The following is a 20,886-nucleotide window of genomic DNA, read 5'->3' as shown; positions in this document are numbered from 1 at the left end:
GTGATCTATTGACGTGATTTCTACATCTATTTGTCTTACAGCTGCCTCTTTGCTTTGCATTCAGGCAGATGAGCTGCAGGACGCTCTCACCTCCCACTGTGTGATCACAAGAGGAGAAACAATTATCCGACCCAACACCGTAGAAAAAGCTTCTGATGTCAGAGATGCCATGGCTAAAACTTTATATGGACGTCTCTTCAGTTGGATAGTCAATCGCATTAACAGTTTGTTGAAACATGATACCTTGACAAGGTAAAAATTTCTGTACAAACTTTTCCCCAAAATGTCAGCTGATGTGTCTATTTTGTAATTTTCTGATTTGTGTAAGTCCCTTTGAAGATGTTTCTAATTGATACAATTTGATTTTCAAAGTTATATTTCAAGATATGCTTTGTTTCCTAATAGCACCACCTTGTTTGGCCATGACTGTAAATGTTTTTAGCTGCTGTAATATAAAAACTATAGCAGCATGAATAATCACCAATAGAAAGTGATTTTTTAAAAATCTGACATTACTATTAATATGTTCCTTTAATTAGAAGGTACACCATGAAGAATATACCATGTTATATAAAATGCCAGTTCAGCAGTTCTTTATTTTTGAGATTTAAATTAAATCTTAAAGGAAAACTTTTTTCACATTTTAATTCTCACTATAACCCTATAAGAGCAGGTGTTATGAGCTCCCAAGAAATTTGTCTTAGAAATGCACTAGAGAATGGCAGAGTGAGAATATGACATCACTAATGATCTCTGACCCTAAGTCTACAACCTTCCAAGCACCTCAACTTATAAATAAAGGTAATCTGTGGAGTATGCCTGTAATCCCAGCTACCCTGGAGGCTGAGGATCCCAAGTTTGAAGCCAGCCCTGGCAACTGAGCAAGACCCTGTCTCAAAATAAAATATAAAATCAAGGTAATTGTTGCCGCCATTGACTGGAGTCCCTCACATTTACACCTAAAGCTTTGTTTTGTTATAAATTATACAAATTTTGGAAATTTGTATGCAGAAAAGCCAAATGGATGCCTGCCTCAAGGTGACCAAATTCACACCTATTGGTTAAGCACAAAAGATCATTTTATACACTTTGCAAACTTGCAGTTTATTATTTTTCCACTAAAATATATCCCATACTATATTATCCAAATTCTCTAAAAGATAATCTATTATTCCCTCCATGTTTTTATTCCTCAGAATTGCTTCTGTAACTGCCTACTGAACTCTACCTTACCATAGCTGAGTTCACGAAGCACAACCCAGCTTGCCCATGATTTAATGACAGCAATGGTTTGTAGGTTCATTTGTAGCCAGCCATCTCTGTGATGGTAGGCATTCACATAAAAGTGTAAAAATTCAGGAATTTTTTTTTTACCGTAGGTATAGTCTACATAATGTAATTAAAATATTTAGAGACTTGACCTCATCTTGTTAGGTACCCTCTATCTTCATGTTTACTACTAGATGGTACCCAGCAGGGTGATCTGCCAAAAATTCTACTATAGCCATCACAAACTGGTAACTTTCTTTTCCATACACTAATGAAAACTACCCAAGGCTTAGACTTTTTTGCAAAAAGTTCAATAAACTAAAGTAAATCTAATTGAAATAGTGTTGTTCAGTTCTGTCAAGATTTACACTGAGATTTTGGAGAACCCATGTTCTATGCAAGGCTTTGCCATTAACTTAGGTGACACTGAACACATGACTTCATTTTTTCTGGATCTCTTCCTCATTTGCTGTTATATAAGGGCACTGAAATACAAATCAGTGGGTTTTGTTGTTGTGCTTTGTAGTACTGGTGATTGAACCCAGGGGTACTTTACAACTCTGGGCTATATCTCCAGCCATTTTGTTGTTGTTGTTGTTCTTTGAGACAGAGTCTCATTAAATTGCCCAAACAACCTTGAACTTGTGATCTCCCTTGCCTCAGTCTTTCATGTAGTTGGAATTGCAGGTGTGCACCACCTCCCCACCCCCAGCCAAGTTTTGTAGGCATCTTGGAGCCTTTTAATCTCCTGAAAACTGTTTCTGTCCTTCATTCCAAAATAAAAGGTGTCTACATTTGTATATACCCACCGAGATATTTCACACAGTTGTGATTCCATATCCCTTGAAGGCTATCCTATCCCTTAAAACAGCAGGTCCTGTTTTAAGAATCCCTGAACTAGATGATTTCTAAGGTCCAACTTGGGTTTAACACATTATTGTTAAGTAAGCTAAATACTTACCTATCTGGCAAAGAGATTGTAAAATAATATTTTTTTCTAAACCAGCATAAATCTTAACAATGTCTGTCTTACATTGACATATAATCATATAGAATAATACTCACTATTCAGAAAAGAAACTTTCAGAAATATGTGGCTGTCCTTCTGTCCAACCTATCACACTTTTAAAGCATTCCTCACTCAGTGCTGCCTCTGTCTCCAAATGTAGAAGCACTCTTCAGTGGCTAGCTGTCATTTCCAAGTCATATCCTCACAGCACTGAGCGTGACCTGCACTGTATAAAAGGTGAACATGAAGAGAAGCTTTGGTACTTTCCTTTTGAAATGCATATGAAAATAACTTTCAGTGCATCTATTTCTTGGTAGAGGAGCAAACTTTCTGACCAAATAGTCACCTCTAGTGAACAGAAGTAAACACAAGGAACAGCAGAAAGAAAATGCATTTGAAGTGTTCAGTTGTGAAATAGTATTTCACAGTATTGTAAGATGAATCCTGATATATTTTTATCTTTCTCCATGTTACCATTTATTCTGTATTTTAAAAAATTATAAGCAAAACTAGATAACAATTCTTCCACATAACTAAGATCATTTTAGTAAGATTTTAAAAATTGTTCTCCTAAAATGAAAAACTAAATATAGTCCTTAGCAGAATTTTTGCTTTTCTGGTGTAGTTTTGATAGAATATGTTTGCTGTGTTCTCAATGTCTGCCAGGTTGCACCTGTGATTTCTGATTCACTTAGGGCTGTGACTTGATACTTACAGCTCATAGGTAAAACCTTTTTTTTTCCTTTTGTTTAAGTATATAAGAATGTAGGAGTGGTTTCTGTAGTACAAGGAAAATATTATTCTATTTCTATATTAAAATTAATGTTGCCTCCATTATCTTTATTTTCTATGGAGAGAAAGTTTTAAGCTAAGTTTAATTGTATATCCTGAAGGTAGTTTCTTAGCTCAATCACAAATGGGAACTTTACCCTGCTTTGCATTACCTCCAAATGAAATAAACAAAAAGTCAAAATAATACCACTTTAATTTTTCCAGTGGGAATGATGATGAGCTGAGCATCGGCATTCTTGATATATTTGGCTTTGAAAATTTCAGAAAAAATTCCTTTGAGCAGCTGTGCATTAACATTGCAAATGAACAAATTCAGTATTATTTTAATCAACATGTATTCACATGGGAACAGGTAAGTTCAGGTACTTACACTAAAGATGCATGCATGTACGTTATATGCAAAATTGTACAGATGAAGCAGGACCTAAACCATAGATTTAAAATCTGTCTTTACAAAAATAAAGGAAAGGTTTTCTTTTCTCCATGTCCATAGTAAAAACAACAACAAAACCTAGCATGAATTTACTGTGACTTCATATGCAGTGTTCAAAGTCCTTCACTGAAAGTTGTAATTCTTCTCCATAACCTAGGAAGTTTGGCCCTTGCAAACAAAGAAATTCCCTTTGAAATTTAAGTAAACAGGTATGTCTAACACTTTCTCTTTCTGGAGAATGCATAGTTGAAATTCTGTCTGAAATTTCAATATCCAACTGAAATGCATTAAACTTCAGAATTCCTGTAGCTAGGCAACAGCACACAAGATAATGGATTTGATGCAAATGCCATTAAATGGTACATTATCAGGGTACAATGTGTGATTTCTGATTCAGCTTCAAAAATATTCTTCCTTAGAGAAAAAGCAGTGACTTACTTAAATTGCATTTGGCAAAACTGTCATATTATGTTTTTTAAATTATTTCATTAAGTCAAAAAGAATCATATTTAATATTCTTCAATATTAAATATGAATTTCATTATTTTGTTTTATGTTTACTAATTGGAACTGATGTTCTAACTTAAGTTCAAGACAAATTATAGGTATATGAGTCACCTTTATTTAGAATATTTAGGCTTATTGAGAATTTATTTTGAAAGTACATTTTGAAAACAATTCTTTTTAAATTTTGTTTTGTTTTATTTTGGGGGGTGCTACAGTTGGAATGAAGGGCCCTGTTCTTGCTCCATGCACTCTACCACTGAACCTCTAGATCCTGACATGTCTTAATCCAAATATTGAACAAAAATGTAAGACTATCTTTCAGCTCTCTCTCTCTCTCTCTCTCTCTCTCTCTCTCATGCGGGCTCTCTTGCTTTCTCGCTCTCTTGCTCTCATCTATACCAGGATCTGGTTGTACCAAATATTCATTCCCTCTCTCTTCTTATGCCCCTTTTTATCTCCTTCACCCCTCCCCATAGCATAGATACATGATGAAATTGCTTTAAAATCTTAAACACACACACACACACACACACACACACACACACACACACACACGAGAGTAAAAAACAATCCACAAAGGCTTCTCCACTCTGCTTATCTGTTCAGACCTGGCCTCCCTTCTCCCATGGTTGAGTTCCTTGACAGTAGTACATGGCATTGCACTGACTTCTTCCCCAACTGGGACTACTTCAGCAGGCAGCACCTGACCCTACCCTCCAACACACCCCTGGAATGGCCCAGTCTCATCAGTCATCAGTACATTTTTGCTTCTTTCAGTAGGACATAAACTCCTTTAGGTCCAAGATAATGTCCAAGATTAATTCTTCTTGTATTTGCTGTACTTGCTGAGATTTAGCAAGTTCTCAATAAATGTTAATTAAGTTAGTATCTTGCTTTCATGCCTCACAAAACTCACAGAATCCATTCACACTGGAGACTGGAACAAGTAAATTTCATTTGGTTTGGTCTTTTTAATATGGTGGATCCTGCTTTTTGGAACCAGGGGCATCCTCATGTATCTCCCATCAAATTAATTAATGACTTGCATTTGTTATACCTTTAATAGTTTTCTTTCTTGGGGGGGGGGCGGTTAGAATTGGGTTTTATTGGAACTAGTCCTAAACCCATATACACATATTTCAATAATCACTGCTATTTAAATTTTATAGACTATAACAATTTACAAATCACTTGGATTGATAGCCTTGAGCTTCACCTATGATTCCAATGTACTTCATTTGTCTCTTGGCTTGCTACAAAAACTATCCTATAAGCCCCTTTAATACCCTTGGGGTAAATAAATAGAAGGAAGACCAGTCAAGTAGACGAAGGGTAGTAAGGCGAGAGAGGAGAGGAGGGAAAGGGGAAGTACTGGGGACTGAAGTGGAGCAAATTATACTTCATGCACATATGATTGTATCAAAATGAACCCCACTATTATGTATAACTACAATCCACTGATTAAAACATTTAGAAAATATCCTTGAGAGAACTTCAAAACAAAATAACTCAAATTTTTCGCCAAACAAAACTAAAAATTCCACTAGAATTCAGAATTACTCGAAGCATCTTGAGGAATGAAAAGCATTCCCAATCCTTCTCAGTGTTATTATCATACTTTTCTTGGTCAAATAGAATCACGGGTTTGACCTGAGAGCTCCTTGGTTTAACAGAGCCATTACTACACATTAGTAGGGTGTTGTGTTCCCTACTTCATGTGACATACAGATGATCTGGCCAAATACTTGGCAGGACACATACCTTGGACAGCACCTTTGCAGGTGACACACTATGGTTCTATTGTTTTACCACATTGGAACATAGGCTGAGAATGTTTTTTTTTATCTATCCCAATTTTAATTTAGTTATAACATACAGTGGGACACGCCAACACAGTTCTTCACACAGGTATGTTGAATGTCATTTTCCCATTACCTTTTGTTATAAAAAAAATAATCAGAAGACTGCGGTAAAACATTTTTAGTGAAAGAATTTATGTGGGTGACCTACTCTCTAGCTTGCTGAGTAAATAGCTTTATAATTCTTGGAATGGTTGTCTCCAACTAACCACTTTTGTTACTTTCAAAACACTTTCTTAAACAATTTCTAAGCCTGGAAGTCCCTGTTATCCATTTACCAGCGCTGAGCCTCTTTTCTCTGTACAGTCTCCTTTTCTGTGGACATTAGTCAAATGCCTCAGAATCTCTTAACAACCAACCTACAGCATTCAGAACTTGTGTACCTTTCTCATTATCTAGAAGAGAAATGATCTTTATAAGCATTATCCTTTTAGAGTGTATACTAGATAAGTCTTGAAAATCCTGGTGCGTGATATTTTACAGCATTTGAAGTTTCCATACTCTCCCAGTCCTAGAAGAACTATATTATGTATATTGTTTTTTTTAAAAAAAATAACTTATTTATTTATTCTAATTTGTTATACACGACAGCAGAATGCATTTTTGTGGAGATTTGATTTTCTGAGGCAAGGTAAGGATTGAAGTTGGAGGACTGGAGTGACTATCTACAAGATGCAAAATCAAACATCAGGGCAACACAGAAAGGGACAAGAGTGATGAGAATAGGAACCATTAGAGAGAGAGGAGATGCCTGCCTTGAAAGAGGTTTGGAGAGAAAAGATGAACTGATGTTGCTCAAGTTTGCATTGGTGCCAGACACTCTGGTGTTATGTGTGTTGTCTTGTTTAATCCTCATTAGACTCAAATGAGGTAAATTTTAACTTTGTTTAGGGTTAGGAAGAAGGGGAGGGTCGGGAAGGGAGGGGGAATGGGGGTAGGAAAGATGGTGGAATGAGATGATCATCACTACCCTAGGTACATGTATAGAGACACGAATGGTGTGACTCTACTTTGTGTACAACCAGAGACATGAAATATGTGTATTATGAATTGAAATGCATTTTAATTATGTACATCCTGAACTCCTTCTCTATAATTTCTTCTGCTGTGCTGGCCATGGATTCTAATAATGTAGCATCTTGGTTTGTTTGGGGCACTTTCTTCCCTTGATTTTTCATGTGGTTCATGTGTCTTCTTTTCTAGCACAGTGGATCCAGGTGTTAAAGTTTTTACCATGTAGGCTTATAGTGTCCCTGAAGGGATCTAATACCTCTCCTTTAAGGGGAAGAACAATATTAACAGATCCCAATACAAACAATATACAGCCTTAAACCAAATAGCTGCTATTAAGACGTTTATGGTTTTGTCACAATATACAGAAATGTTGAGTTCAGTTATTATCTACAATATAAACCGTAAGTTTGCAAAAGGGTCTACAGTTTCTGATGATGGACAAAGAGAGAACCAGGGGTGGGGTGTAGGATGAGATGTTACTGAGGTAGGAAGTGAGGATATAGGGTTATGAGATCTTAGGAAGCTTGAAAGAGGAATCAAAGGAAGTTGGCTAGTAGCAGGAGAAAAGAGATAAAGTGATTTTGGGGAGACAAGTAAGTGGGAAGACAATAGAGAGAGCACAACAAACAAACAATATAAAAATTAGGAAAGCTGTAAAAATAGGAGATAAAAGAATATACAACAAAAGTGTAATATACTATTCAGACATCCCAATCCTCAATATCCTAATTCATGAAAAGTACTTGGTTTCACTAATGTGGGGAATGTGAGGGCAGGAGAAGAGAGAGAAAAAAGAAGGAAAAAAGAAAAGAAAAAAAATCTCGAAGGAAAATACAAGGATTGCTTTTGTTGGAGTTCAGTATCTTTCTTGTCTCTCTTCTCATCCAGTAGGTGGGGTTGTCTGTTGTTTGCTGGTATCTCTACCCTAGGATGATGAAAGTCATTAGGGTGAGAGGTTTGGTTTGGGGGCATAGCTCTTGGAATGGGGTATAGCACTTGCTGGTCCCCCGTGGGAGACTGCACCCCAAGGATCTCCTCTAGGGCCTGCTTATGTGATGTGGGCACCTGATCTTATCTCCTTATGTTGCCTGTAGACCTCACAATTCCTGGTCTCTAATTTAGTCTCTAAACTGTACCTCTTCCTTTCTACTTCCCAATCCAGAACCTCTCTGTCTCTGGAGGTCTTGTGGGTTGAGCTCTGGAGGCTGTTCACTTGCCACGGAGAGCTGTTTTGCGTTGGGCAGTTCAGGGCCAGGCTCTGTGAGCTATGCAGCTGCAAGCACTGTGCTGGGTTAGTGGCTACAGGGGAGGGGGGAAATTAGGGACTACAGGTACTTTGATATTGCTTCCAGGCCCCAGCAGGTGTCCCATGCTGGTAATTGCCCCAACCAAAGATGGCGACAAAGGTGTCCCAAGATGGAGTAGCTGCTTTCAGTGATGGGATTTCAGATTGGGTTGAGCCGGGTGATGGGCATTGGGAAGCGTGTTCAGAGATGCAGCTCTGTGGGGTGCAGTGTTGTGGCTGGTGGCTGTCTCCAGACCCTGTCCTGTGTCCCCAGGCATAGGCTACCATGTGTAGGGGACTATGGCAGTGGTTACAGTATCCCAGAATGAAATGAAGGCAACCAGGGGAGCCCCACGATGGTAAATGGGGGTCCACATGGGAGTGGCAGCTGGAGGTCCTGCATGAAGGCAGCGGCTAAGTATCCTGCATGGGAGCTGCGGCTGGGTTTCCTCAGTGGGTGGACGGCCAGGGGTCCCAGGTGGGTACTGATGTCCATGGTCCTTGTGGGCAAGTGGCCAGGAGTCCTGCGCAGGAGCAAGAGGTCCTCTAATAACTCGCAGAGAAACAGTATTCCCACTACTAGAATCCCAGGTCACAGAGCGACACAGAATTCAGCCTCCCTCTAGCCCACCATCTTAAATCTCCTGTGAATATTGATTTTAATAACATTTAAATCAACTTGTATCTAAAAACAATAGTGTGAGAATTAGATGATAATCTGTGTGCCCATCCCTGCAAATGAAAGATGAGGAGAATATTTGTATTATTTTTTAAAACTTGAGACTGAAACTTTTCTGAGTGAACTACACCTGAAAAGTATATCATTTTCTCTCAATTGTATTAACTCCCCTAATGTAGTACTCATATTTTAGCTTTCCATATAACATTTGTCAAGTATTAGTGTTGACTTCTGTGTTAGCTCAGAGGGCAGCAAGAAAGTTATCCCCTTTCCAACAAGGGAGTTTTTGTTTGTTTGTTTGTTTGTGACAGCCTTGGCTCTGCATTTCCACAGTATAAAGACAGCCAGGGTTTGGGCTGTGTTTGTTCTTATTTATGTGTTTTCTGATGGTCTTCTCTGTGAAAGAGAGTACAACAGTAATAAAGTGTGATAGAAAAGTTCTGTGAGTTACATGTCTGTGAGTTACAAGTCCCATATTAAAATCCCACATTAGAAATGTACATCTTTTCTCAAAGGCACACTTGTGCTGGGGCTGTAGCATGGATTTTACCCTTTGTTTTAATTTTGCACCATTGTAAAATAGAAGGAATGAACAAAAGAAATGAACCATGCTCCCTAATGGTTTTTATTTAAAAATAAGGGGCACACAGACCAACCATAGTGTGGTCAACCTTAGGCATGAATTCAAACTGGAACAAATGCCAATTGTCCTTTAGGGCAGTTGAGCACCCAGAACCCATATATGGTGGTACAAACCATTGTTTTAGAATCCTATAGGTTCATTCTACTGCTCTACTTGCCCATTTTTACTTTGGATAAGTTTTCTTTATCCATTAAAGCAGCACATTTGACTAGTTATTAGCGGGACTAACATTTGTTTTTAAAGTGAGCTATTAATGTTTGTTTCTGCACAAAGATGTGCTTTTACATATATCATTTATATATGCACCCATGGGTTTGGAACTGAAAGCTAAAAGTAATTTTATAAGCAGGAAACTATTTACAGCACATAATGGAAACAATAACTGCAATTATGGCTCTTGCTTCTCCTGTGGAAAGTGATGTGTATGGCTTTCATCTCCAGCTGTTCACATCCTAAAGTTTAAAGCTTTTGAGATTTTGGACATGGACTCATAACACATAATTTGAAGCAATTACAAAGAATAAAAATTCGTCCAATACATAACACCTAGATTTTTCAACTTTTTTAACATTACAAAATAAAAAGAATCAGTCATCTGATGAAAACTGCATAGGCAATTAAAAACAAACCTCTTATAAATGTCTTCACATTGTTTTGATTTAAACTGTGACTTTTTAATTTCATATCTTAATTTCTTCCTTATTAAGTCATCTGTGTGGGATGTTGGTAACGTGTATCTTATCTCAGCTCTCCAAGTAATAGAGCCCATTTTATAGGTGTTTTCTTTAAACATTATGACACTCAATACATTTAGAAGCCCTTGATACAGTAAATCTCCTTTTTTATATGCTCAACCAAGTTTGGGGCTATCATTTGGATCACAACCAAATGTTCCTTGTGCTTCTCACACACTGAACATGAAAGCTGATATCTTAATCATGAGTTCTATCTGGGTGCCCTGTGGCAGCCCCTGGTGGGAACATGTCACTTCCTCAGGCTCCTGGGTCCTACAGTTCTTAGCAGCCAAACTGAGTAGGAGTCTTTCTTTTTCAATGATGAAGCTGAGCCAATACCCTCAAGTGATGTGAAGATTCATGGTACTTATTTTTATCATTTGCTCATATTTAAAATATTTTTAAATTTTTGATAAAAATTATTTTAATGAAACATACAATTGGGAACAGAGAGCTGTATAACTACTCTCATTTTCTGCATGTGAAATTACAGCACACTGTTGACAGACTGAAATTTTTGCTAAAGATTTAAACAGAACAATAAGAAAGAAACAGTTGAAGTTAAAAGAGATTCTAGCTTATACAAAACTACATTTCTGAATTTCTGATCCAAATGTCTCCTTATTATAAGCCGATACCTGTCAACAAAATATAGATTTGTAAAATCTTTTATGAATTTTAAGGCATTTTCAAGAATATCATACATAGAAAGTTGGGATTTTTATCTCAATATGTGTAGCACACATCTTTTTCTGAGTAGTGAGGTTATTCTAGAGAGCACCATTCTAAAACTCCTCCAAAGTTCAACAAAATGTGCATAAAATAAAACATGGACTATTAGGAATTACCTGAAATACTTCCTTATTAGGTTATTTGTCAAATTCTAAGTTAATGACCATTGTCACCTCAAGTTAATGATGAACAACATACCCTGTGACTCACCATCAACATTAACATAATAACTAATAGGATCATCAATATCAGTTTTGATACAGGAAGAAAGAGATTTTAAATCATAAATATTATTTTACATCAAGATTCTGGAGTTTTATAACATGGATTATTACTACTTTGTTTTCTTCATTTTTATTTTTAAATGTTTAGTTATTTTATTCAAGTGTCATTATTAAAAATTATATATACAGTATGTGTGTGTGTGTGTGTGTGTGTGTGTATACATATATACAGAAAAAGAGAAAAAGTGAAAAATAAATGTAAAATGTTCACACCTGGGGAATTTAAACAGGTTATCTGTATATCACAAGTAAAACTTACCCCATGATTTGCCCAAGGTTACAAGCTGGAAAAACAAAACTACTAACAAAATCCAGGTCTTTTTGAGAGCTCTCCAGGGTTGTTCTCATGAAAAAATAAAGTAGAAGAGAACCAAGGATCTAATAATAACTGGCAGGCAGTAAGTGTATAATATGTGCTAAACATATATCTATTTTTCCTAAAACTCTCATTTTAGATAAAATGATAATCAAAGAAATGCAAATACAATAATAGATTATGATTTTGCCTATCAAAAATATCAGATAAGAAATTATTAATGAGAACAGTTATTGCTGCTGAGGATGCAGCAAGTTGGGAGTTTCACATTGTATTGATTAGAGTGCACAGTGCTGCAAATTTTCAAAAAAGTCAACTTTTGAATGCATATCAGGATCTGTAACATATCCACCAGTCAGTCAACTAATCTGTCCTGAGATACAAAATACAGAAAAGCTTGGTACACAGAGATGAGCCTCAGAGCGCTACTTAAAATATGATATGCATTTAAAATGATTATTCACCCACCCATTTTCAAAAGGGAATTCAGGCAATCTGAACAGAGTGGAAATTATGTAGACTAAATACTTCATCATTAATGCAGATAATAACTCTGTTCATTTTATGCTATAATGTAATTTTAATGTGCAGGACAGAAAGAAAAGTTTTGGAGGAAATATGAGTTTTGCTTTTCTATGTGGGTTTGAAAATAATTAGGCCTTTTGCTATTAAAACTGCTATAAAATATGTAACATTATTTTAGGCATGATTATTTTACTAGGAATACTTTACTAGAAGTACTCTTTAAGTCCTGAGTACAGTAATAGTATTTTTTCCCTCCATTGGTTGCCTGGAACCCATAATACTAACAAGTGACTTTAAGGGGAGTCCATTGTTTGCCAAGTTACTCATTTTTGCTCTGTATCACCTGCCATAAAAGCATTCCATGGATTTTGACTCAGGCAAATAGAAATGACAAATGCATCAGTTTAGACCTTAACCTCATGTGCTTTCTGTATAAAACACACAAAAATTCTCTTGAACTTTGCAGTTGTGATTTAAGCTATTATATGCTGTCAGCATAATGTGTCTAACAGTAAAATAATTCTAGGTCTACAGACTTCTCCCAAGGTTACCTTCAACTGGAAAGGCTTGAAGCTCTAAGACATTGTTTTCATTTTCTTGTACTGAATAAGCTAAATGCTTTCCAGTTCTCTACTTTTCAGTCCATGGGTTAACCTCCTTTTAGCATTATATTTTGTTTTATTTAAAAAATATATACATTGGCCTGAGGACATAACTCAGTATGTACAAGGCCCTGGGTTTAATCCTCCCAGCACCACAAAGAATTAAAATCTAAAACAAAAATACATTTTTGTGTGGCACCCTTAAAATAAGATTTTAGTTTCATGAGTCTCATATCATGATGTTTGAAAGTTTGAGCTTACCAAATGCCTCACCTGCCATTCACTAAATTCCAAAGTAGTCAGAAATAAAATTTCTTTCTCTAACCTCTTGGAGTATATTGTCCTAGTGCCCACCTACCATGTTACCTTGAATTATCACCCAAATGATATTTTGGGGAGGGTGGTAACAGGGATTGCACTCAGGGGCACTCAACCACTGAGGCACATCCCCAGCCCTATTTTGTGTTATATTTAGAGACAGGGTCTCACTGAGTTGCTTAGTGCCTTGCCATTGCTGAGGCTGGCTTTGATCTCCTGTCTCAGCCTCCTGAGCCGCTGGGATTACAGATGTGCGCCACCATACCAGCCCAAATAATATTTTAAATCTGCTGAATCAGGGAGCGTGTTTTAAACATCTCCTTATCATTCGTAATAGTACAATGTTATAAGGTGTTTGATGAATATATTTCATGAATTAAAAGTATCTTAAAATAATCATGAAAATAACCTGTAATTTAAACATGGGCAAGACATCCTGCCCACATTGGCAGACACTCCATACTTACCTAGCAGTAATGTTTGCCTTATCCCTGAAAACCAGTGATTCTCCTATACAGAAACATCCCTAGTAAGTGAAAGCTCAGAGGCCACCTATGTATCTTCTCTTTTACAAACTTCTGCACTGGGAGAGGGGTGTGGTGTGAAGGCCGTCATGGAAACACACTTGTGTTTCTACAGCTTGTGTCCCTTTGTTAAATTAGATCATGAGCACCTGTGTTGCTGTCCTGCAGTCATTGTCTGGTCCATTGCTCTTATTTCACACATCTTGCACTCATCTGCTAGTAATGTACCATATACTTTTGCTTTGTGAGATAGGGATTACTACCCCCACTTAATAGATGAGAGGAAGGAAGTTTACAGAGTAAGAACATTTGGAAGGATTATTCAGACAATTAAGTGGCAGAACCCAGGTGTTAATCTGTGTGTCCTTGGTTCTAAACCCCTTGGTTGATTCCATGACCAACAGATGTCCACCGTATTAACAATGTAAATGTCCAAGTCATGACCAAAAAGTTATGGTCATGAAAGATCCACTAGGGAAAGTACCTTATTCATATTCTATAGATTTGGAACATATTCTTACCACTTTTCATTAACAATGTATTATCCATCCTACATGAAAACTAGAGATGTCTGTAATTCTAGGATAGACTAGAAATTCTTTTATTACTATCCCAAGTATAATCAGTGCAGATTTTAAGGAACTAGTAATTATGTGGAGAGAAAGTGAGAATGAGTCCCTCAGTTTAAAGGCAATGTCATAGAGAGCAACTTATTATAATGTATATAAAGAAGAATTTTAGGTTACTATTATTAAGCTACATACTGTTCACACAGTTTTAAGTGAATTTTTCTGTTTATGTCATCACCTACAATAGAATGAATACCTAAATGAAGATGTTGATGCTAGAGTTATTGAATATGAAGATAACCGGCCCCTCTTAGATATGTTTCTGAGGAAACCAATGGGTTTACTTTCCCTACTTGATGAAGAAAGTAGATTTCCCAAGGCCACTGACCAGACCCTTATAGGTGAGTTTCAAATCCAGTGTGACTTTTTGATGCTATGAATATAGTTATGTAATACTGAACGATTTTTTAAATGATTTTAAATTATATGGGAGAAAGGTGCTGTCACAAAGCCTGCCTAGCTGGCTTTAAAGAAGAAAATTTGAATCCAATACCTGGACCAGTGAATGTTTATAATACATTGATAGATATTGGATTTCTCTGTACTTCATGGTAGGGTCCCAATCGCAGAATCTCAGGTTAGAAATCATCTTTCCCAAAATTAGAAATTGGTGGGCAGAGCAGAAAGACGATTCTAGAATTTGAAAAGATAGCTACCAAGCAGGAAACAAATTTATCTGTGATGTTCCAGCCATTTATTTAATAGAGACAAATAACCTTAAATCCCTTAATAACCTCTAAGTTACAGTACACTAATAAATGCTTATGATAATAATCCTGAGTCATCAAAGGAAGATTTAATGTATTCATTTTTTTTCTGTTTGAGAAGGCAGAGATGAATACAATATACTTAATATGATCATCCAAAATACTTGAAATGGAAAGGTCTCACTTAAGTTCAAAAAAGAAAATACTTTAGAGTTTTCAGGTAACTAAAAAAAATCAGTTTTAAAATGTGGAACACCATATTCCCTGATGGTAAGAAACATTTATTATGTATAATAGGTACTTGCAAAAAATAAAGATTCATATTTTTTATTATTTACTTTTGGTGATATGCAGAGCCTGTTTCTTACAATTAAGTCCATGATGTTGTTTCCTCTTGACCCCCTGATTGGCATGTTCTCTCCTCTAATTGGATAGTACTAGATGGGAAGAAAAATAACCCCAAAATTTGTGAGGAAATGGGCTCATAGCAGTCACTTGATGTCAAATGTTCCTTCTATTAATATCATCGAGTTGGCCATATTACCAAAAGCAGTCTACAAATTCAACGCAGTCCCCATAAAAATACCAATGACCTTCTTCATAGAACTGGAAAAAAACAGTTCTAAATTTATATAAAAGAAAAAATAAAAACCCCAAATGCCAAAGCAATCCTGAGCAACAAGAATGAGATGGGAGGCATCACAATACCTGATCTCAAATTCTATGACAGAGCTATAGTCACAAAACCAGCATGGTACTGGCATAAAAACAGATCTGAAGACCAGTGGAGTAGACTACAAGACGCAGAGACAAATCCACATAAATACAGTTATCTGATCCTTGACAAAGGTGCCAAAAACATACATTGGAGAAAAGATACCCTCTTTAACAAATGGTGCTAGGAAAATTTGATAGCCATGTGTATGAGAATGAAACTAGATCCCTGCTTCTCACCCTGAACTAAAATCAGCTCAAAGTGGATCAAAAACCTAGGAATTAGACCAGAAACAGTGAAACTGCAAGAAGAAAATAGCAAGGCAACACTCTAACACATTCATGCAAGCACTGACTTCCTTAATAAGACTCCCAAAGCTCAAGAAATAAAACCAGGAATTGATAAGTAGAATAGAATTAAATTAAAAGATTTCAGTATAGCAAAGGAAACCAAGAAGAGCAGGAAGAGAGAACTCTGTAGGAGAAAATCTTTGCCAGCTAGTCTTCCAACAGAGCTTTGATAACCAGAGTATACAAAGAACTGGAAAAATCACCAAAAAAAAACAAAACCTAAAACCGAAAAATCTAATCACCCACTCAATAAATGGGTGAAAGATCCAGAGGGTCATTTTTTAAAAAAACAAAATACAGATAATCAATAAATATATGAAACAATATTAATATCCATAGCGATCAGAGAGATGCAAATCAAAACTACATTGAAATTTCATCTCAGAATGCCAGTCATCAAGAATACAAATAATGGTAATTGCTGGCAAGGATGTGGGGGGACATTGTTCTTGGTTTAGTACAACAGTTTAGTACAACCACCTTGGAGAGCAGTATGGGGATTCCTCAAAAAACTAGGAATGGAACCAGCATATGACCCAATATTTCCACTACTTGGTATTTATTTAAAAGAACTAAAATCAGCATACCATTGTGATACTTTCATACCAATGTTTATAGCAGCACACAATATTCACAATAGCCAAGTTAATGGAAAAAGCCTAGGTGTCTATCAACAAGCAAATGGATTAAGAAAATGTGGTACATATATTAAATGGAGTTCTACTCTGCTCAGCTATAAAGAAGCATGAAATTGTGTCATTTGCTGGTAAGTGGATGGAACATCTTGCTAAGTGAAATAAGCCAAACTCAGAAAGTTAGGGGTTAAATATTTTCTCTCACATAGCTGGAGAGAAAAAGGGAATTTTAAAAAAAGGTGGGGGGGACTCTCATGAAAATACAAGGAATAGCAATAGAGCAGAAGTCGGGTGGAAGGTGGAAGGAGGGAAGAGGGGAGGGGAAGAGGGGAGGCCGAAGGAGAACTGGGGAATAAAGTTGACCAAATTGTGTTATGTGCATGGATGAATATATCACAATGCATTCCAATTTAAAATATAATTATAACACAACGATTAAAACATAAATAAATAGAAGGAAGACCAATGAGGTAGAGGAAGGGGATCAGGGGAGGGAGGAGAGAGGGAAGAGGATAGTACTGGGGATTGCAATGGAAAAAACTATGTTATATGTGTTTTGAATATGTCAAAATGAGCCCTATTAGGTATAACTACACTACACTAATTTTTTTTTTAAAAAATCCTTCTAAAACATGTAATGGGAAGTTCTCTGAATGCATTAAAAGAAGTTATAGAAATTAAACTGCCTTAATGGTCCTATTGTGTTTCTTACATAATCAGCAACCTATAGCTCCCCAAATAGAAAGGATGGCCAAACCACTGATGTTTTATGTTCTTGGTTTGGCATGAAACTCTTTTTCACAAACCTCTTTGGCCAGTCTCCAGTAGTTCCCTTCCTCTGGACCAGCGGTTCTCAAACAGTAGTCCCCAAACCAGGAACATCAGCAGCATCTGGGAGCTTAGTAGAAATGTGCATTCTTTCTTGGCTCCCTCCCCAGACCTACTGAGTCAGGAACTCTGAGGATGGGGCCAGCAGCCTGTATTTCAACAGACCTTCAAGGTGACTCTGATTTGTATGCTTAAGTTTAAAAACTGCCCTAAATCATAAGTTTTGCTTTAGTACTTACAATTATATTCTAAATCTGCACGAATTAGCTACATAAAATCTTCTTTGTTCACTGCACATTGTGGTGAAATAAATGATTCTGACTATCAGTATTCTTTGAGGATTTTCCACATGCTTGACATTGGAGTTCAATTATTTTCCTACAGAAAAATTTGAGGGTAACCTGAAATCACAGTACTTCTGGAGACCCAAAAGAATGGAACTTAGTTTTGGAATTCACCATTATGCAGGAAAGGTAAGGACACTTAAGAATTATGACTGAGTTTATCTTTAGCCTTTTATCAAATAATAAGAATGGACATGAAAATTATGGCCCCAAATATTGGCATGTGGTTATGATGAAGTGGCTATCTGTTTCTGCCCCTGTCTGTCCCCAATGCTGCTCTCCTGCTTCCTATAATCTGTCCTGATCTTTGCCACTTTGCCAGCCATTCATGGCCACTACCACTGAAGGGAAAAATGAAAACAAAAACAAACAAACAAACAAAACTTCTCTGATATCATAGTTTTCATAGAAGAATTTTTATTAGGAAGGTGAGGGAAAAGAGGGAAAAAAAAGAGCCAATTCTTTGAGTCTATCTTCCTGGTCTTAATATCTGCTGTGGGTGATTAGCTGGCAATGGTTACCTTCCCCCTCCTTTTTATTTATTATTGTTTTTTTAATAAAAGTTGAGGACCTTTCAAGGAAACTGCCCTTTTTGGACTTTATATGTTTCTCTCCCCACTACAGCTGTTGTCTTTCCTCCCTCTAAATAAGAGAAGGTGCAGGGTTGGAGATATGCTAGATAGCTGAGATAGCCCAGAGTTGGTTAATGGACTGTTTTGCAGTTGGAGGAAGAGACGCTATTTATGCATTGATAGAGACTTGTTCACACACCAGAGCAAGGTTCGGATGTGTGGTCCTATACCCAGAGATGCCTCACCCCTTATGTGAAGAATAATGGACCATGATAATTATGTCATACATATTGGGGGACTGAGAAGATAATCAAATCAAGAAATAATGTATAAAGTGAGAGATGCATTAGAAAAGTTAAATAACATAAAACTACTACCATTCTAGTCTATTTAGCAATTTCCACATTAGTCAACGTTCCACAGACTTTTGTTGTTCAAAACGTTTAACTTTGAACCATCACAATTTTATATATATATATATATATATATATATATATATATATATAAATAAAATTTATTTCTTACATACATGACAATAGTGGAGTGCACTACATTCAAAATTATCCATTCACAGCATAATTTTTCATAACTCTGTATATAAAGTATGTTCACGCCAAATTATGCCATTATACATAAGCTCTCTCATTTTTTGCACACAATTCTTAATACACCTTTATACCACAATTTATCATATCTCTGTTTGTATACAATTATAACCTCTCATGGTTTTTCAGCATATGATTTTCTAAATAAAACCTCTTTTTAAAAATGAGCGTCCATCAAGAATTGCCTGTGACCATTTTGTCCACTCTATCATTCTGTTCAGGCTGCATTCAGGAATACCACAGGCTGAGAGGCTGAAACAACAGAAATTTATTGTCTTGCTGTTCTGGAGACTGCAAGTTCAAGACCAGGGTGCTCCTAGCAGGTTAGCATCTGATGAGGCCTCTCCCTGGCCTGCAGACAGATGCCACCTCACTGTGTCCTCACAGGACCTTTTCTCTGTACCCTTGCGGAGATATGAATTATGGAGGGACATAATTCAGTTCATAACAACCACCACAGTGAATTAGCCTTCAGAAATTGTTGAAATCCATTCCCCTTTTGGAAGTCGTAACATTATTGAGAAGTGCCAGGAGCACAAACGCCACAGTGTGTTTAGATTTCGCTCCCACTAAGATAAAAATCTGTCATGGCCACTGATTCAATACAGGTGGATCAATCACCGTAAACCGGAGTGCCTGTGTGGTTCCTTTATGCTGCCCATCCCTCCAGAGAAGAGAAATGCACCAAACTCCCAGTATAATGGGAGGAACAAACCTCTTCGGTCATTTCAACTCACATAAAATCAGTGAGCCCAAGCTTTTCTCTTAGATCCACTGTAAACCTGGCGAGGGTTGTTTTTCAACAAAATTGTAAGGGGATTACCTTTATAATCTTTGCATCCCTGCTGCTCAGAACAGAGTAAGCTCCTTAAATATTTACTGGTGGTGATGACAATGACGGTGACACTGATTGTGATAATTGCAATAACATCCTTTATCCACAGGTCCTCTATAGTGCAAGTGGGTTCTTAGCTAAAAATAGAGACACTCTGCCAACTGATATTGTGCTACTTTTGAGGTCATCAGAAAACAGTGTAATTCGGCAACTAGTTCACCACTCTCTCACAAAAACAGGTAAGAGCAGTCTCATTTAATTGAGAGGGCTCCTCAAGAACCCATCAAGTAGTTTTTATAGTCTCTGTGATTTTTGAGACTTTAATCCTCAGTTTTGCATGTTACCATATTTTACCTCATAATCATCGCAATTTTTTTTTTTTTTGCAAAAAGTAGGGTGCAGCCATTATGAGAACTTTTTTTTTTTAATCATGCTGTTATTGCTTAAACATCATTTGCTACTAAACTGTCTTTGGTGCAAGATTGGAATTCATGGAAAACTTGTGAATGAGGTGGCAGTGATTCTGTGGTGAAATACAGTAGCTTTTTTTCAAACTCACTAAATATTTATCTATTAAAATCTTCTGCCCTAAATCCTCTGAGGAAAACATGAATACAAATATAAAGAAGCTAGGTTTTTAGTAAAGAAAAGTTTGAGGCACTTACCAGAAAATACAGTGGCATTCTGTCTGCTCACAAGAAAAGTTTACTCTCCTCAGAATAGTTCAGATTTACCTGCCATTTTCAGGAGAGGGCAGCTTTCATATGGTTCCTGGAGGTTCTTCAAGTCAAATGAACCTTCTTACTGATGAAACCTTCACATGACTTTCTTCCATCCAATCATACACATCCTTACATTTGTGTTTACATGGGAAAAAATATAGTTTGGGTTGCTTTTCTTTGTGGAGTTTGAAATTATTTTCTGCATTTTTATAGTTTTATTGAGGTATAACAGAAATGCTTAGCTGTAAAATAGGAAGCGTTCTTACATATATAAACACCCATGCAAGTATCACCATGATTAACCCATTAAGTCTTAAGTTTTCAGTTCTGCAAATATTTCAGCAACATTGATACAAGTACATTAAATAGGTTGGATATCATAATCTAGAGCTTATATATATATATATATATATATATAT

General features: G+C 36.6%; 1 protein-coding gene across 1 annotated transcript in view; it reads left to right on the top strand.

Annotated features, from left to right (window-relative positions):
• Positions 1-20,886, top strand: part of Myo3a (myosin IIIA) — a 194,772-nt gene that overhangs the window by 119,769 nt on the left and 54,117 nt on the right. The window contains exons 17-21 of the mRNA XM_076831740.1: positions 42-252; positions 3,275-3,422; positions 14,342-14,495; positions 17,774-17,862; positions 19,855-19,984. Of these exons, the coding sequence (XP_076687855.1) occupies positions 42-252; positions 3,275-3,422; positions 14,342-14,495; positions 17,774-17,862; positions 19,855-19,984 (732 nt within the window). The remainder of the gene's footprint in view (positions 1-41; positions 253-3,274; positions 3,423-14,341; positions 14,496-17,773; positions 17,863-19,854; positions 19,985-20,886) is intronic.

Source organism: Callospermophilus lateralis, chromosome 13, assembly GCF_048772815.1.
Source record: "Callospermophilus lateralis isolate mCalLat2 chromosome 13, mCalLat2.hap1, whole genome shotgun sequence".
In the NCBI taxonomy this organism is placed as follows: domain Eukaryota; kingdom Metazoa; phylum Chordata; class Mammalia; order Rodentia; family Sciuridae; genus Callospermophilus; species Callospermophilus lateralis.
The sequence above is the reverse complement of the archived record's forward strand: the minus strand, read 5'-3'. Positions and strand labels throughout refer to the sequence as shown.